We start from the raw sequence: 19261 nt of genomic DNA, 5'->3' as shown, positions 1-19261 counted from the left end.
TAAAACAACTACCACCCAACCAGTCTTACTACCTGATAGCAAAAATGAAATGTGCTGGGCACAAAAAACCTCCTTATTGACAGCAGGGCACAGTAGTATTTCTGACCCATTAATAGTCTGAGCTGTTTATTAACACATGAACACAGAAAAAAGGAGAGAAAAAAAACAATACCCTGAGCAGGCTTTGTGAGGTGTATGTGATAAGCAAGTCTACCAGAATCACTTTTTTTTTTCTTTAATTGTGAAACAATCTCAAATGTAAAGGAAAGTTATCAGTAATAACAGTACAAAAAGCTTTTTTTTCCAAAACCATTTGCAAATAAGTTGCCAATATAAGCCCCATCATCTGGCAATATTTTAGTTTGTATTTCCTATAAACAAGGACATTCTCCTATGTGCCTAAAATGCAATTTTCAAAACCAGGAAACTAGCATTGATACAGTAACACTATTTCATCCTCAGACTTCACTCCAATTGCATCATTTGGCCAATAAAGGCCTGTATAGCAAAAGGACATAATTCAGAATCCTTTTCCCCTTAGTTTTCTTGTTGCTTTAGGTTCCTTCAGTCTGGAACAATTCCTCAGTCTTTTTTGACTCTCTTGAGTTTGACACTTTTGAAGATAACAGGCTTGTTACTTTGCAGACTGCAGTTCAGTGTGGGTTTGTTGACATTTCTACATGATTAGACCCAGGTACCACCTCAGAAGCGGTGGTACTACCACAGAAGCGGTGCTGTGTTCTTTATATCAGGTGGCACCAGGTTTCAATCTGTCCCATTGCTAATAATGTTCGGTTTGATCACTTCATTAAAGTGGTGTCTACCAGACTTCTCCATTGTAAAGTGATTGTTTCCCCACTAGTAATTAATGAATATTAATGAGATATAGTAAATATCCTGTTCGTGATCAAACTTTCAATGTATTCATTTATTTTACATATCAGAACGAAATCATGGTTTCCTATTTTATGCAACAGGTTAGATTATCTGTTGCTATCATTTATTTTAATGCTCACATGGTCTCAGATGTCACCAGCAGGAGCCCTTTTAAGGTTTTTATGTCATTAAGACATATCGCCATCTTTATTTATTGCCTTACTATCTAAAGCACCGAGATGTTTGGGTTTATCTTGTACTTTCCCTGCAGTCTTGGAATCAGCCATTTCTCTCAGAATCCTGGTTCATTTTATAGGAGAAGGATATATAGAAACCCAAATCTGGGTGCTACAGGTCACCCAACCAAGCTTTTTATCTGATGTGTACAGAAAAGATGCTCCCAAGTTCTCTCAGTTGGAAGAGGAAGGAGCTATATGCACATATTTATACACACACTGGATCCCACTATCTTTAATATACATACTCATTTGATCAGTCCTGTGTGTAATCCATCTCTATGTACACAATTAATTTGACCAGTCTCCGAGTGTAACCAAGCTCCAGAACTTCCACTGCACACTCTCCTGGAACCCACGCAGGCTGCCAGATAGCATGCTGGGGCTGCCACCCCCACGCATGGACATACTCAGCCTGCTCAGATGCCGCCTCCCGTACTGGGCACCCTTCTCCCCTCCACTCTGGCTCTGACACCACGCTGAGCCTTCCCTCTGCAAGGATGCCTGCCCCCTCTGACTTCCTAAACCAGGTTGCCTTCATCTGCTGATACCCTCCTCACACATGGGCTCCTACACACTGCATCGAGCCACCCCCACACTCTGTACCCTATATGGGCATGTCTCCCTTCTCTGAGTCACCGTGGCTTCCCCCACCTCTCAGCCCCAAGACGCCTACCTAGCTTGATCTCACCTAACGGCTTTAAGATTGAACTGTTTAAGAACATGAAAATGAAATGGAAAGGGAACCATTTTGCCTGTTTTTAAATGCAATATATAAATTTATTAAATGAAATAAATTTCCATCAATTTATACTATTTTCAGCATTTCCTATCAGCCCCTAAGAATGAGCAAAACAGGGCTTCTTTATAACTTTATATGGAAAATGATTTCAAAAAGGTTTTATAATATGGGGCATCAACATTCTATTTCCTCTTTTATATACATATATATCTCTACTACTAAATCTCTATTGCCCAAATTCAGACAACAGAGGCCCCAGAATAAATCTAGGTCTCAGAAGGAAATTTACTTTGAGAGATCATTTTAAACAAGTGTTAACTAATTTAAAGTTATCTTAGTAGGTATTTTTTTTTTTGTACAAAAAGGAAATCTTCTCTGAGCCAGTTGAGAATGAAGCAAAACAGTTAAAAAAAAACACAGACATGTATACCTAAAAATGCCCACAGACTAATCTTACCCTTGAGAAGATATTTTCCAGGGAGCTAGTTAAGGATCTCTTAGCTTTATTTTTCAGAATGTCAAGTTTGAACCTTCCACTGCTTGTAGCATTTTCCGGGACTGCACTATTTGAAATAGTCTAAAGAAAGAAAAACAGACACATTTTCATTTGGAAATATTCAAGGTTAAATAAGGCTTTAAATATAAGCTTTAAGACTAAGCCATAAAAAACACAAAAATTCTTCAGTAGCTCTATTAAGAATTACTAACTTATAATGTGAACCCATAATGGTCCCATAATGTGAACACAGAAATTATAAGGAAAGGGGTTTATTTTTTAATATTGTAATATAAAGACAGATATAAGATATTTCCTTCATGCCTTTCCTTTCCACTAATATATACCTGCTGCATTTAACAATAATTAAACTTGAGATGTCAGTTTTTACTGCTGTTATTCTGGCTAGCAACTAAAACCATTCCTTTGTAAGGTGCATGTTTTATATCTAAATTACCAAGGAAAACACAGGACACAATTTGCAAAAAACAAAGCATCTTCCAAACAAAACTGGATTCTGCTAATGTCTGTTATAATCCTATTTTCATTTGTGAGTGGGTCATTTATCTTTCCGATCAACAAGTATTTTGCTGATAGAACCAAACTGTGTGAGAATTTATGATGTGTCTACTATACTAGGTTCTCTATATATTTTACCCCATTGAAGAAAGTGGCTACTATGTTTATTACATGGTCTTTAGTGCCAGAAAACTTTCAAGAGAAAAAACTTACAATTGGCTTGGGGAGGGAATTATAACACAAAACATATGTCAGTATCAACACTTCCTCAACTTTTCTAATAGCAAACTTTATCTCCCCTAAAATTCCAGCCTCCCCTCAAAATCCCTTCCTTTTGAATTCTTCCCTCTACCCTTATTATTCTCCACTCCAGCTTTAAAGCAAAGACATAACCACTTTTGTACTCATTATTGATTCTTTCAAAAAGCCTCTTATTGACTTTATCCTATATATCTATCTATGTTTGCATTCCCCTTTGAAATATTTGAACTCTTGTCTGTAGGGGATATCATTCATTCATCCCTTTTTTGGTCACCCTTATCACACAGCTTGGCTCACAGCAGGTTCTCAAGTGCTTGTTCAACAAATGAATATGTGTTATTTCTTTTTTCTTTTTTTTTTTACCCCTCCACCCCGAATGTGTATCATTTAAACACATTCCTTCATTTACTCATTGTGATTTGTTCTGCATATAGCGAAATAAAGACATGACCTGAATTAGTATTATTAAGAGATAAATATATCATGATCCCCTTCAACATTGCTACTGGAAGTCCCACTTTATCTATATATGCATCCAGGAATAAATTCTAAATCATGTGCGCAAAACTCCACCCTTCAGTTTGCAGCTAGGGTACCATTCATATGCTATTAACTGCTGCTTTGGTCCTTTACATCATTGGTGTCGTCTAAGTTTTTTTTTTTTTTGAGACAGAGTCTCACTTTGTTGCCCAGGTTAGAGTGAATGCCATGGCATCAGCCTAGCTCACAGCAACCTCAAACTCATGGGCTCAAGCAATCCTGCTGCCTCAGCCTCCCAAGTAGCTGGGACTACAGGCATGTGCCACCATGCCCGGCTAATTTTTTCTATATATATTAGTTGGCCAATTAATTTCTTTCTATTTATAGTAGAGTCTGGGTCTCGCTCTTGCTCAGGCTGGTTTCGAACTCCTGACCTTGACCGATCTGCCCACCTCAGCTTCCCAGAGTGCTAGGAGTACAGGCGTGAGCCGCCACACCCGGCCTTTTGGTGTGGTCTAAGTTTTTGATGAAATAAAATGTTCACATGAATTCGAAATGAAATAATATATTAATATAACTTAAAAAAATGTGTGTTCATTCTAAAACACTTATTATTGCTTTTTGATTGAAAACCACATATTCTTTTACATTTTAAAACCATCATTACTTTAGCTCAGTATGTCAGCGCCTCCTAAAATTTCCTGTAAAATGATTAGAATGCTTAAAAAAAAAACCCAAAACACTCTGATAGGACCTTAGCCCTAAAGAAGATGACAGCAGCAAGGGGAAAAATTCCTTTTACATCTTCTATGATATTTTAACCAAATCCATAAACAAAAACACTGAGCAGGTCAAGGAGGAAATATCTTCTCACCAACGGGCCTTCCCCGATGTGCACGTGTGTCTTCTGCTTGGCTTCGCACAGCTGCCTCAGGTGTAAGATCACAAGTTCATTCTCTTCCTGGTCACTGACTGGCTTCAATTTCTGTTCAACAGACAAACCAAGAGCACACTGTGGCAACTCAGCTTCTCTGCTTTTATTTTATTTTGTCTGGCAGACAAACATAAAGAAAGCCGGGAGTTTTAACTACACTCAGAAGCAAAAGTAACAATGGCATTCTAGTTCTCCCAAAGAGTACCAGAGGACACACACCTTTAACTTCAGGCAGAGGAACGAAAAAAGGAACTCGTAATAGATAACAGGACCCAATTCTCAATCCCTTGTCTCTGAGTTATGAGACCTACAAAGAAGGTTACCTGGACTTTTTCAAAGATGTCAGCTTGCTCATTATCTGTCAGTGAGGAGAGATGCCTCTGTATTACCAGCTTGGCTCTCGGGGGGTAGAGACCTAAGGAACACAATGAGGGAAAGTATGAAACAGAGTCTAGCAGCAGAGATCTCGGTGTATGGGATGCCCCGCACTTCATCCCTTCCCTGGAGGGCTCTGGATTTAAATCTTCTCAAGGAGATGTCTTCCTGCCTACAACAAACCTTGAAACACTACACTGAAATAATTAAAACTCGATGAAAACATCTCTCTACCCAAATCAACAGCTCCCTATGGTGATCCTGTATATAGAATTACTAACAAAAAAATTTCTAAATGATACCAAGTACAACCGGATACCACTGAATGTCCTAACAAACCGAGCCACCACAGACACTCACAGGTGAATTAACATTATTCTAGGACTTGGCAGGGAAATAAACACTAAATGCTAGCCTTAGCCAATATTTCTAAGGTTACAATTTGACATTTAATTAGAAAGAACAAGGCCGGGCGCAGTGGCGTGTGCCTGTCGTCCCAGCTACTCCAAAGGCTGAGGCGGGAGCATTGCTTGAGCCCAGGAGTTGGGGGCCACCGTGACTATGATTGTGCCTGTGAATGGCCACTGCATTCCAGTCTGGGCAACCCAGCAAGACCTTGCCTCTTAAAATAAACAAATAAATAAAATAAATAATGAAAAAAGAATAATCATATTAAAAGGCAGGACTGCAGCTTAGACAGGGATGTCTCCCCGTTATGTGGCTCTTGTTCTATAGAATAAAACTTTAAGAACACTATTAGTATTAACACATTCAGTGTTATTATTTTACCAAGAAATTGTTTATTTCTTGATAGCATGATATTCATAAATCTATTGCACTCTTATATTTAATACATAATTTATATTAAATCTTTGGGGAAGGCCGAGCGCAGTGGTTCATGCCTGTAATCCTAGTACTCTGGGAGGCCGAGGTGGGCGGATTGTTCGAGGTCAGGAGTTCGAAACCAGCCTGAGCAAGAGCGAGACCCTATCTCTACTATAAATAGAAAGAAATTCATTGGCCAACTAATATATATAGAAAAAATTAGCCAGGCATGGTGGCGCCTGCCTATAGTCCCAGCTACTTGGGAGGCTGAGGCAGCAGGATTGCTTGAACCCAGGAGTTTGAGGTTGCTGTCAGGTAGGCTGACGCCATGGCACTCACTCTAGCCTGGGCAACAAAGTGAGACTCTGTCTCAAAAAAATAAAAAATAAAAATAAATATTTGGGGAAAAGATTTGCATGAAAGCATTTCTGTTTTTATCATTTTTAAAAAAGAAGTTTAACTCACATTTACAGTGATTTAACTGACCACCATTTTTAAAAAACAGATTTCCATCATATAGTTAGGTGCTACTTAAAGTATTGCTACTGTATTTTGATTATAAATAGAATATCTAGCTATACATAACAATAAACCTTACTAGCATTTTAAGATCATTTATTATAAGGCTACCTTTGCTACCTTTCTCAGATTATAGTTAAATACATTACACGTTGTTAAGCCATCATTTGAATGTTTTCAACATATTCATTATTTTTATTTACAAAGAGTAAGACGAAGTAATTGACTAAACATTCAGTTTTACTAAGTTGCATCACAGAATTTAAGAATAATGTGATAGTCTATAAGCACATTGTGCAGTTTTCTAATTGTATTTATTTCTAAGAAAATATGAGGTGACAGCTAATTGAAATAAACTGATTTGATCACATTTGAGCTATCTTTTTAAATTAAAGAACTATCAAGATCTCTATAGGTAGTGCATTGTTTTAAAAGAACTAGAATTCACTCCATGATTGCCAGAATGCATACAGTGCTGATATGCTGTGGCCAAGCTACCACTGGATCTGTTGAAACCACTGTGCAGTATAGAAGGGCAATAAAAAGAAAAGTTTCTGAAAACTTCTCCGCTCCACTTTTCATTGTACAAGATCAGTAGAAGACACCAGACAGGCTGCGGGACATTCAGCAAATAACTGGGCAGTGCTCTCTGGGGGATGTCAAGGTCACGAAAGACAAGGAAAGCCTGATGCAAGGGTACGTGCAGACTGCAGGAGACCAGGGCAAAGTAACAATCACATACTATGTGGGACCCTGACTGAGATTCCAGAACAACAAAAAAAAGACCATTTATGAGAAAACTGGTGAAGATCAATTGAAGTGTTTAGTTCGGATAACAGCTTTGTACCAGTGTTAATTTATCAGTGGGGGAGGCTAAGGGAGGAATATTTAGAAACTCTCCACAACTTTTCTATAAATCTAAAAGTAGATCAAAGTTTTTTAAAAAAGAGATATATGGACTGGTTGCGATGGCTGACACCTGTGATCCTAGCGCGTTGGCAGGTCAAGGCAAGAGATGGCTTGAGGTAAAGAGTTTGAGACTAGCTGGAATAATATAGCAAGACCCTAAGACCCTCATCTCTACAAAAAGTAGAAAAATTAGCTGGGTGTGGCGGCACATGCCTGTAGTATCTTCTTTAATAGTTTTTGCATTTTTGTGTCTTTTATTTTTTTTTGAGACAGAGTCTTGCTTTGTTGCCCTGGCTAGAGTGAGTGCCGTGGCGTCAGCCCAGCTCACAGCAACCTCAAACTCCTGGGCTCAAGCAATCCGTCTGCCTCAGCCTCCTGAGTACCTGGGACTACAGGCACGCGCCACCATGCCTGGCTAATTTTTTCTATATATATTAGTTGGTCAATTAATTTCTTTCTATTTATAGTAGAGACGGGGTCTTGCTCTTGCTCAGGCTGCTTTCAAACTCCTAACCTCGAGCAATCCGCCTGCCTCAGCCTCCCAGAGTGCTAGGATTACAGGCGTGAGCCACCACGCCCGGCCGCATTTTTGTGTCTCAGTAAAGACACAAAATTGTCTTGTCTTGTCTTGTCTTGTCTTGTCTTCAAGAATAAGGATACCCTTCTTGTTTTCTTTTAATGATTTTAATATTTTCTTTGTTTACCTGAGGACTTTGATCCATCTAGAATGTATTTTGGACAGGATACGCGTAATGTATCTCTCCCTTTTTGCATAGCTAATTGACCCAACAACCATCTCCTGAGTTATTCAGCACCCACACACACAGATTTATAATGCCCCCTCTACTATACATCAAAGAGTGTCCCAGTTTTGTAAATGCTTTATGTGTTTAAAAACAATGTGCATTCTGCAAAATTATAATTATACACTTTTGAATCTGAATCTTACATTGAAATAGTCCTCGATCACATAGTTGCTCAGATACTCAATAATTATTGCTGGTCATCGTTAATTTTGCCATATGCCTATGATTCCACTGCCTACTGAACAGAAATCACAATTTGCATTTACAATGTCTAGACCATTCTCTGTTTGTTTTTCCTCTGAATAACTTAGACTCTTCTTATCTACTATAACACCTATCATACTGAACTGCATTTATTCGCTCACACGCCTTTCTTCCACTCTGAACGGAAAGCTTCCTGGAGGCACAGTCCATGTCTCAATCATTTCTGTCTCCCCAGTGCCAAGTGCAACACCTGGTCCAGACTAGACACTTTACAAGTATTTATAAAGCTGTGTTTCTTTTCTTGTGCAGTTGTTTTCAAGCTTTTTTTGTTGTTGTTAGTAAGAGACAATGAGAAAGAAAGGGAAGTTGAATGTCAGGGTCACCTCTCCCTCATGCCCCTTTCTCCTCTTGAGAACACATTTTTTAAAAAAAACCTGCCTCCAGCCTGAGCAATATAGCAAGACCTGTCTCTACTCAAAATAGAAAAACTTAGCCGGGCGTGGAGGCACGTGCCTGTGGTCCCAGCAACTCGGGAGGCTGAGCCAGGAGGATCTCTTGAGCCCAGGAGTTTGAGGTTGCTGTGAGCTATAATGGCATCACTGTACCCTAGCCTGGGCGACAGAGTGAGACCCTGTCTCAAAAAAGAAAGAAAAATAACTTTATGATACTACCTCTATTATCTCTGTCATTTATTTACACTTGTCCTTCAAAAACCAAGCAAGTCTCATTACAGTTCTAAACTTTTACAAATGGAACACATCATCAGGAAAGGGGGGTGGGGAAGGAAGATTAAATAAACAGTAGACATTCTGTGATGGTTTTTGCCTCTCTTTATTCATCCAACAAATATCTGGTCAACTGTCACTATGTACATAGCAGAGTCTTAAGAATGGTGGGAAATGTAAGTCCCTTCCTTGAGATTGCCTTAGGAAGAAAAAAGAAAGAGAGAGAGAGAAAGTCAAGCACACAGCAGAAACTGACAGCACACTCCAATTTGACCGTGCATAAGAAATGATTCTTTGGGTTCTTGTTTCAATAGAAACAAAGAACTATTCAAAGACAGCAGGGATTTTCTCATTTCCCAAATGCCAAAGCAAACTCCTCTTGTGCCAAGGCCACGTTATACTGTACCTTCAATCCTTTCGCAGAGCTTATGCAAAGAGTGCATGGGGCAGGCCTCGCACAGCTTGACCTGGGTCTTGGCGCTCTGCAGGGCTGCCGCCGTACTGAAAGCCTGTTTCAGAGTCAGCATCACCTCGTCCACCTACAGGGAGAAACAAAACTCAGGTCTGTAAAAGCTTGCTTTCGTGGTGACATTAAAAACTCAGCAGCAATGTGAGCCTTTGTTCATGCTAAGTAATAAATAATTGAATTTTGATGACTACAGAGCTGGCGGAAAGAAAATATTAGGGCTCGAAGTTGGACTTCTCATACATCTAATTGAAAGCTGGATGACATAAGACCATTTCAACATGTGTAATATCATACCGATCTGTTACTGGAATGCTATTTTCAAATCCCACTGAGAGCCATGCCATTCCAGACAGTTTCATTAGTCTATCAGGTCTTTGTTCAATTAAATGGTTCAAGGCCGGGCGCTGTGGCTCACGCCTGTAATCCTAGCTCTTGGGAGGCCGAGGCGGGCGGATTGCTCAAGGTCAGGAGTTCAAAACCAGCCTGAGCAAGAGCGAGACCCCGTCTCTACTATAAACAGAAAGAAATTAATTGGCCAACTGATATATATATATAAAAAATTAGCCGGGCATAGTGGCACATGCCTGTAGTCCCAGCTACTCGGGAGGCTGAGGCAGAAGGATCACTCGAGCCCAGGAGTTTGAGGTTGCTGTGAGCTAGGCTGACGCCACGGCACTCACTCTAGCCTGGACAACAAAGTGAGACTCTGTCTCAAAAAAAAAAAAAAAAATTATATGGTTCATCAGATAAAGACCCCTTTGGAGATTTTGTCTGCCACATGTAGGGAGCAACAACATAGGTTCCACGCTCACTTGTGTTAAAAGGCATCCTATTTACTTTATTCTCCTGAACCGCTTTTAGTGTAAAAAGAAACAAACCGTGTGTTTCAGTGAAGTTCTGGGGGAAAATGAGTTCCATTTAAACTCTAACTTCTGATCTATCATCATTCCACTTCTAATTTGGGACACTGAGAAGTCCTGGTGTCTAACAGTCCTGGTCTCACCATGAGCCCAACAGCTTACAAACTTCTTGCTCTTTCATTGACACAGTCAAGAAGAGTAAATCTAGACTTTCCTGCCTCCTTCTTAGAAACCAACTAACAGCTCATCCTCATGCATTTTTAAACCAGCTTTAGGTTGTAGCTCCCTTTCTGTGACAGAATCACCATGTAAGGTGTGATTTTTCCACCCTCTGTAGAACTTAGATCAAATTATGACACTTGCATGGCAGAGCTATTTGGTTTGGATGAGGCACTGAAGGCCTCATCCAAACCAGCTATGATATTCAAAACCATTTACCATGTTTGGTAAACCATGTTTTTATTTTCTTTTTCCCCTTTCCCTATGGCCTGGTTTAAGAATAAGTTATTATTTAAGGGATTTAATCTACTTCTGCATTTTGAGTGCATGAGGAACCTGGAAGAAAAAGAAACTTCTAATATTACTGAAAGGAGAGATCAAATACTATGTAGTCAGTCATTATTCAGTCATGTTTTATTATACCACTAGCCTTAAAAAGGCCTATAAATAATTTCACATCACTCCATGAGTAAAAATGAATTATTCATAAAATATTTTATACTGTAACCAAAAATAAGGATTTTTAATTCTTGGAAATAAAAGCACTAACTACATGTTTAATGCCTTTGCATTTTGATTTCACTTGCCTTGTTATGATTCAAAAGCAATTTTAATTATTTATGCAGATGTTCATTTATTTCTATTTTCTTGTTTCTCATTTATTTAAGACCCTGAAAGGGTTAGTAATCTGCTTAGTGATATAAATAGCTTTCACAAAGTTTATTTGTTATTAAACAATACAGCCTTGTAAAAGGCCTCCAGCAGAAATATTAAATTTTGGCATTTTCTTCCCTATTTCTAGATGAAACAAGAGGCAATTTCAATGGTATGTGAAATGTGGCTACCAATTTTTCCTGGCCACAAGTATTAGTAAAACTTTTATTTGACTTCTAAAATTATAAATGTTTTATCTTCTAAAAGTCACCACTTTTTCCAGATGGCCTACAAATTCTATTGTGGGATCAGTCCAACTGAAAGTTCAAATTAGTGCACCACAAATAATTTAATTATTTTAGTCTAGATATAACAACAACAAAATCATAGGTCATGTCAAAAAGTTAAAACCAAAGGGAAGGCAAAGATAAACCAGTCATATGCAAACAAAAAGGAAGTAAATATTCTCGGCAAAATTAAATTCCCAGTGAAAAGCATGAAATGGAACAAAGAAGGCCAACTTATGATATTAGGGGGAAAATCCATAATGAAAACAATGCTCATAAACATTGATAGTACACACCAAACTTAGGTATTTTGTGGCATTTTTAGAATAAATCTAAGAATCACAGGATGTCTAAGGACCTCAAAAGATTACCTAGATTAAACTTTTTGGAAAAATTTAAATTTCAAACTATCCAATAAAGAATGGCTCAATCCTATTTTAACTATGGTTCACAAGGCAATGGTCTACTTCCACGTCTACTCAGTCACCCACATATTGAAGTGTTCTCCATGTTTGTTAGATTTTAAGCCCATTTCTCTCATTCTATACTGTGTGTAAATTCTCACCATTGCTCATATGACTAAAGGCAAATCCTATATACTTCTTGTTCCTAAGCTAAATGATGTCAATTATGTCCACTTTTCTTCAGATGAGAAACTGTTCATAGATTATTGCTCTTCTCTGAAACATCCGCAACTTGTCTTGATTATTTAGAAATGCAGATCTCAAACCTGAATCTGTCTCCTTAGCTGCTACCCTCCCCACTTTTCTTAATCTTTGTTAGATTTAATTTTACAAATATACTCAACACCCAATATAAGAGAAAGATAACTTCCTAGACTTTATACATCATTCCTCTATCAATATGCTAATACTTCATTTCTAATGAAATGCTATGTTTATTTCATTAATTTTTATTTGTTTTTTTTTGAGACAGTCACTCTGTTGCTCCGACTAGAGTGCCTTGGCATCAGCCTAGTTCACAGCAACCTCAAACTCCTGGGCTCAAGCAATCCTGCTGCCTCAGCCTCCCGAGTAGCTGGGACTACAGGCATGTGCCACCATGCCTGGCTAATTTTTTCTATATATTTTTAGTTGGCCAATTAATTTCTTCTATTTTTTGTAGAGACAGTGTCTCACTCTTGCTCAGGCTGGTTTCAAACTCCTGACCTTGAGCAATCCACCTGCCTCAGCCTCCCAGAGTGCTAAGATTACAGGCATGAGCCACCACGCCCAGCCTTATTTCATTAACTATTAACATCATACAAATTCCGGGTCTTAAGTAGCTTAGGTTTTTTTGTTGTTGTTGTTTTAGTTATATTTTCCCTGAATATTTTTGTCTGCATCTGTGTAGTTTACTTTTTCTTCATCTATAAGTAGCAGTAACCTGGCCAGGTTCAGTGGCTCACACCTGTAATCCTAGCACTCTGGGAGGCTGAAGTGGGAGGATTGCTTGAGCTCAGCCTGAGTTTGAGACCAGCCTGAGTAAGATTGAGACCTGTCTCTACCAAAAATTGAAAAAAATTAGCCAGGCGTGGTGGCACGCACCTATAGTCCTAGCTACTTGGGCGGCTGAGACAGAGGATTGCTCAAGCCCAGGAGTTCTAGGTTGCAGTGAGCTATGACGACACCACTACAAGCTAGCCCAGGCAACAGAGCAAGACTCTGTCTCAAAATAAAAAAGTTGCAGTAACCATAACCTGCACTTTTTTTAATACTCTTTAATTTTGGCGAAAGCTCTTTTTTTTTTTTTTTTTGGAGACAGAGTCTCACTCTATTGCCCCAGCTAGAGTGCCATGGCATCAGCCTAGCTCACAGCAACCTCAAACTCCCAGGCTCAAGCAATCTTCTGCCTCAGCCTCCCGAGTAGCTGGGACTACAGGCATGCACCACCATGTCTGGCTAATTTTTTCTACACATTTTTAGTTGGCCAATTAATTTCTTTCTATTTTTTTAGTAGAGACGGGGTCTCACTTTTGCTCAGGCTGGTTTTGAATTCCTGACCTTGAGTGATCCTTCCGCCTCCACCTCCCAGAGTGCTAGAATTACAGGCGTGAGCCACTGCGCCCGGCCACTTTTGAAGAAATATTTTCTACAAATATCAAGGGTTGGTTATACAAGATTAAGCTACCTGCCTACATCTATTTTTAAAAAGAAAGAGAGAGAGAGGGAGGGAAGGAAGGAGAAAAGGAAGAACTGAGCATTCTAAACTTCCAGTGTAACCCTCCAAGGCCCATCAGAACACTATACTGTTTACAAATTCATAGCAATTATTACAAAAAGGCATAAGAAAAAATGCTAACTGTGCATTCTTGATACTCAGAGAAGGTAAGTCAGCACACCAGGTGTGGCAATACTCAGTCTTACACTAACCACATCAATCCTAACACTGCTTAGACCGATAGTATTTAATTGACTGTTTTGTTTTCTTCTATAAGTCAGGTGCTTAAGTCATCCCTTATTATGAAGGAAATGTATATTTTTCTTCTAGCTTTTAGTTCTGATGTCTCGCTATTCAGTTAAGATGCTTACTGATAAAATTAGGGTAAACAGGGTTTGAAAGATCCTAGCATGGGCCTGTTTTCAAGAATAATGATGCCAAAGCTCAGATTCTGACACAGCTTCAAGTAAATAGCAAGGCATTCACAGCCAGTCTGGTCTGTTGCCTTAGTCACAGAGATGTTAGGTGGGAAAATGCAGTCTGTCCCCAGACTTTGCACTGTGAGTCTGTGTTTCCAAAACTCATTCTATATGCGTGAGGGCCAAATGAAAACACTAAAAACTAAAAGCAAAACAAAATCTGCGCCGGGTGCCGTGGCTCACGCCTGTAATCCTAGCACTCTAGAAGGCCGAGGCGGGCGGATTGCTCAAGGTCAGGAGTTCGAAACCAGCCTGAGCAAGAGCAAGACCCCGTCTCTACTATAAATAGAAACAAATTAATTGGCCAACTAAGATATATATAGAAAAAATTAGCCGGGCATGGTGGTGCATGCCTGTAGTCCCAGCTACTCGGGAGGCTGAGGCAGGAGGATTGCTTGAGCCCAGGAGTCTGAGGTTGCTGTGAGCTAGGCTGATGCCATGGCACTCACTCTAGCCTGGGCAACAAAGCGAGACTCTGTCTCAAAAAAAAAAAAAAAAGAAACTGTAAAAAAGACTGGAAATAAGAAAATTTTATTACTCATACCAGTAGTTTTCCTTTTAGTACAAGCTAACCAGTGATTAGAGATGAACCAGCACCTAGAAAATGATTGCCTGAAGAGTAATGCAGTCATTCAATCACTCAAAACACAAAAATTTCAAGCATCTGCTATCCTAGAACCCCTGGTGACACAACATAAATAAGAGACGGTCCTAACAGTGACATTCACAATCTAGGGGAGCAGATGGTTATGCAACCAGAAAAGTGAGCGTGGGTGCAGGCAAGAAGGGTTAGAGACCTGTGAGCAAGGTGTAGTAAGAGCACTGATGAAAGAGCAGCTAAATACCAGCTAAAGCAGGTATTTTTCCAATACCTGGAAAAAAGGGGGTCAGAAAAGGCTTCAGTAGGATGTCATATTTAAGAAGGGTCCTGAAAAATATGTACTAAAAATAAGAAGGGGAAGAGTACTCAAGTTACAGTAGAGCAGGACCAGGCCTGCTTTACCGCCAGTAAAGCAGTAAGAAAAAGCCTACAGAAAGAAAACTAAAGCATTGCACAAGCTCCTTGTTTAGTGACACGTGGGCCCTTGAGGCCGACACGGCCCATTTCCCAGCCTGACAGTGTGAAAGGCAGCGGCCCAGTTTCCGGCAGCCTCTGACAAGGCAGACTCCTCACGCCATGCAGTGCACAGTGGCCTGTGAGCTCCAGCTGCACTTCCGTGAGCCACGTGGACCTTCAGAGAGCTGCAGCCATGCACGTAAGCCCTGGATCTCATGTGGGTCTAATCATTGGCTGCTTTTCACTTGCAAACCAAACTAAAAGCAACATCACACCAATTATCAAGCCAGTGGCTGCGGTCATGTCCAGAGAACAGCTTGTGAGACAGAACAGCAAGTGTGAAGATGTCATGAAAGGGCCGGGCATTCCAGTCTAAGTGCGAAACTACAGCAGAGAAGGCTGGAGAAGATGGCCCTGCTGTGGGCCAGACGCTCTAGGTTTTTTCCCTTAATAGTGAGGCATACACTAGGTTCCGGGGAGGAAATTTTGTGAGAAATAAAACTTTAGCATAATGTAGAAAATGAATAGATGGCAGATTAAACCAGTGGCCGGGAGACAAGTTAGGACAGTAACATAAGAGTTCAAGTAAAGAAGATGAATGCCAGAATCAGGTAGCAAATAGGAAAGGGAGGAGAAATGGGTCAGAGAGACATTTCTTTCTTTGAGTCACGAGGATTTGGTGAACAACTGGATATAGAAGGTGAAGGAGAATGCATTTGGGTTTTTAAACAAGAAAGTTGGGTAAATGATGCAGCCCAAATAAAACATGGGATATACGATAGGTTTGAGAAAGGCAGGAGAGGAAGGGATCCAGAGCAGAGCAGAAGGCTCCACCTTAGAGAGGAGCAGGGACAGAGAGAGGAGAAATGAGGTGTGAGGCAGGCAGGGCACGGGTGGGGAACGTGGCGTGGGTGAAAGGATATCCTAGACCAGGGGTCCTCAAACTTTTTAAACAGGGGGCCAGTTCACTGTCCCTCAGACCATTGGACAGTGTGCACTGTGGGCCCGGGACGAGTCGGCTGCTAAGCAGGACAGGCAGCTGCAGCAAAAACATCTGGCTGGCCGAATAAATGTGCTAGGCAGGCGGCATGTGGCCCACAGGTTGTAGTTTGAGGACGCCTAATCTAGACTAGCCATTTGCCAGTGTTGGGACATTGGCTTTTTTTCTCTTCCTTCTCTCTGGGTGCTCATCCATACTGAAGTTTTCACTTTCATTTATATAATGACAACCTCAAATTTCCATCTCACATCCTAAACTGAACCTATTTTGCAAGGGTCACATGGATACCAATATGCGGATATTTCATAGGTATGGTTGATTAGAGGCAGCAGGAAACTCAAATGGAACTCTCCAGGGCAGGAAATTGTTAGGGATAGGAGCTTTATATTCCGAAGAGAAAAAGGTGGAGACCTCCAGGGTGCTTTTGTAGCAATTCACTCTCACTTCTTCATTATTCCTAACCTCAATGTCCACATGGGGAGTGTGGAAGGCTCTTGCAGGTATGACTGTTACATACAACAACAAGGACGCAAGGACAATGCTGCCTGGATGGCTTGCATTTTGTCTAAATTGTATGAGTTTCCCTGGGAGAAATGCTGGTGGGAGGATTCTATGCCTAAGAAAATATTTTTCTGTAAACTTTTCAAAGAATGATGATGTATATACCTGAAGGTTTGTGTTAAAATGACTAAGGGAGACAGCATAAGTAAAAGAATAAGTTAAAACTTTGATGGAAAATAAATCAACATATTTCTTAGTCACTTAGATGTATTTCCAAACCTGCCTTATATATTTTCTCCTGAACTCCAAATGCCCCCACATAGAGGGCAAGAGGGCCAAGGTGAAGGAGAGAAAGATGAACTTTTAAATTCCAAAGAAACAAAATAAAGGTTAAAATAAGACCACAAAGAATAAAGTGTTTAGCAAATGAAGACAGGAGCTAATAAAATAAACAAAAAGAACAAATTTAGCTCTCTACTCTGTGAATAAAAGCATTACCTACTCTGAGATATTATAGCAGTTAAGAAAACAGGAGATCAATGACCTTCTCTATCTTCACATATAAGCAATGGAAAAAGTAACAGCTTTTCTCCTATTTGTTTTTTCCTACCTTTTAAAAATACTCATGGTTACATGAGTGGGTTTGCTAAACCCAAGAAAGTATCTAGGCTTAAAAATTACCATGACAATTTGTTTTTGTTTTTCTACTATTGTGCAGCTATAAGAGCAAAAACACATTTCTAGATGTCTCCTTCACTGCCCACTGATAGCCATTTTGCAAGGGTTGGGTTCTAACAGATGAGTGTTCTGTTTAAAGGCTGTGTGAGCAGGAGCACGCAGACAACAATAACACCACTTACCAGAGATTCGCTGGCGCACTGGAACACATAACAAATATACTGGCTCAGTCCCGGCTCTGGAGACTCCCGACAGATAAAGCCAAAGTGATCCACATGCTTTATACCCTAGACGGCAGGAAAGAAGCGCAATACAGGATTTATGGGAATAGGTCCTTTTAACCAACCATATGGAAATCAATATCGTAGCTGTGAAAGGAGCTATGCTTTCACAGTTCCACAAATTTCTCTTTCACGCAACGAAGGGGGCACATAACGTCATAGGAAACTTACACAGTGGCCTGTTGATACACAAAATAAAGGGGTGAGGCCAACTCAGATTATTTTGTTTCCAATAAAACTCTGTGACTCAGGGCCACAGGAGGAAAAATATTGATGGTACGATCCACTGTATCTTGTAAGGAAACCACTACTCCATGTTTGCAAGTAATGGAGTTTTTGATTTATTGTCTTCTTAGAATGGCAGTCTGAGGATTCATCATAAACCCTGTTCTTGTCTATAGAGGCTAAGGATCTGAGAAAGACTAACAGTGACAATACTAGCATTAAATGGCATGCAATTCCCTAAAGTGTGTATAAAAGTACCAGAATATTTGTCTATTTGTAGACACTCATTTATATACACCAGTAAAAGACTGATGTGTTAAAGAAATCATCACAAGTGCCAATTATCCACATTCACAAATCATTTTACTTCCTGGACCCAGGCTAAATAACCTCAGCTACATTAAATAAAAAAAAAAAAAAATGAGAATAATCTCTGCCTTTCATTCAGTCAGAATACATATATACCAGTAAGTAGACAATACCTTATTATATTTAGAGCAAGCACAATACCTGGAAAGTCAGGTAGGCAAAAAATTAAAAGTCACCTGGGAGTCACCTAAATCCAAGTGAAAAGAAAACAGGCTTTCAAATCAGATTTGTGCTTAAATCTTGGTTCAACTAATTTGATAGTTATGAAATATTATGCTGGGTTGCCAGTAATTATCTCTGAGTACCCACTTCTCATGATAAGGCAGTAGTAACAATACCTATTGTCAGTAATACTTGAGATTTAGAACTAAGTAATACAGTTGCTGGAGTGTTTGATTAAGTGGTAACCACTACTTTTGTGATAACCACTATAGCCAATGGATATAGAAAAAGGACATCAACTCTGGTAAAAAGAAAAAGTCAGTAAGGAGGAGTGAGGTTGTGATTCATGAGGTAGAAATAAGCCATCCACATTTGACAGACATACAGATCAAATATGCACTGTGACCACAAATCCTCCATTTGACCTTCAGATAGTCAACCTGGATTTTGATCTCTTCCTCTGACTTTTATTTCCTACTGCACTCCCTTCTCACTTCCTCTACTCCAGCCACACTGGCCTTGATTTGGTACAACTCATTAGTGATTTAAGAATATCTTTTACTAGCTCAGTACTACATGGGAAAAATTCACAGGACCTCATTAGCTCAGAGAGTCCTCAGGCAATGGCAATGTTTCCAGTAAAGAAAACCACTCCTTGTTCCCCCGTGCTCTCCAGGCAAACAGTCCTACAGACTTTGAAGAAAGAAACATTTGTAGGTGTGCAGTATTAAAAAGCAGGCTTTTCCTGAATACAGCCACATCATATCAGTCCAGTGCTGTGGAAAGAAATAATAAGAGTAGGGCCACTCAGTGAGGAGCAGGCAGTTAACCTGACAATTATTCTGATTAAAGAAAGGCCTTTGCACAAATTCCCCTCTTGCTTTCATTTCATTCCTTTTCTGAACCAGAATACCAGAATGCAAAACATACTTTTAAACTAAATAAAAAGGGAA

The 19261-nt window shown here is 39.7% G+C and overlaps 1 protein-coding gene across 4 annotated transcripts in view; it reads right to left on the bottom strand.

The window, feature by feature from the left end:
* Positions 1-19261, bottom strand: part of TBC1D4 (TBC1 domain family member 4) — a 173457-nt gene that overhangs the window by 45003 nt on the left and 109193 nt on the right. For all 4 annotated transcript variants that reach the window (XM_076009372.1, XM_076009373.1, XM_076009374.1 and 1 more), the window contains exons 4-8: positions 17454-17558; positions 9314-9446; positions 4868-4959; positions 4485-4595; positions 2312-2431 (exon numbers count right to left, since the gene is read on the bottom strand). In XM_076009372.1, the coding sequence (XP_075865487.1) occupies positions 2312-2431; positions 4485-4595; positions 4868-4959; positions 9314-9446; positions 17454-17558 (561 nt within the window). The remainder of the gene's footprint in view (positions 1-2311; positions 2432-4484; positions 4596-4867; positions 4960-9313; positions 9447-17453; positions 17559-19261) is intronic.

The sequence above is a fragment of the Microcebus murinus genome, chromosome 13 (assembly GCF_040939455.1).
Source record: "Microcebus murinus isolate Inina chromosome 13, M.murinus_Inina_mat1.0, whole genome shotgun sequence".
NCBI classification, from domain to species: domain Eukaryota; kingdom Metazoa; phylum Chordata; class Mammalia; order Primates; family Cheirogaleidae; genus Microcebus; species Microcebus murinus.
This window is presented reverse-complemented; position numbering and strand designations above follow the sequence as displayed.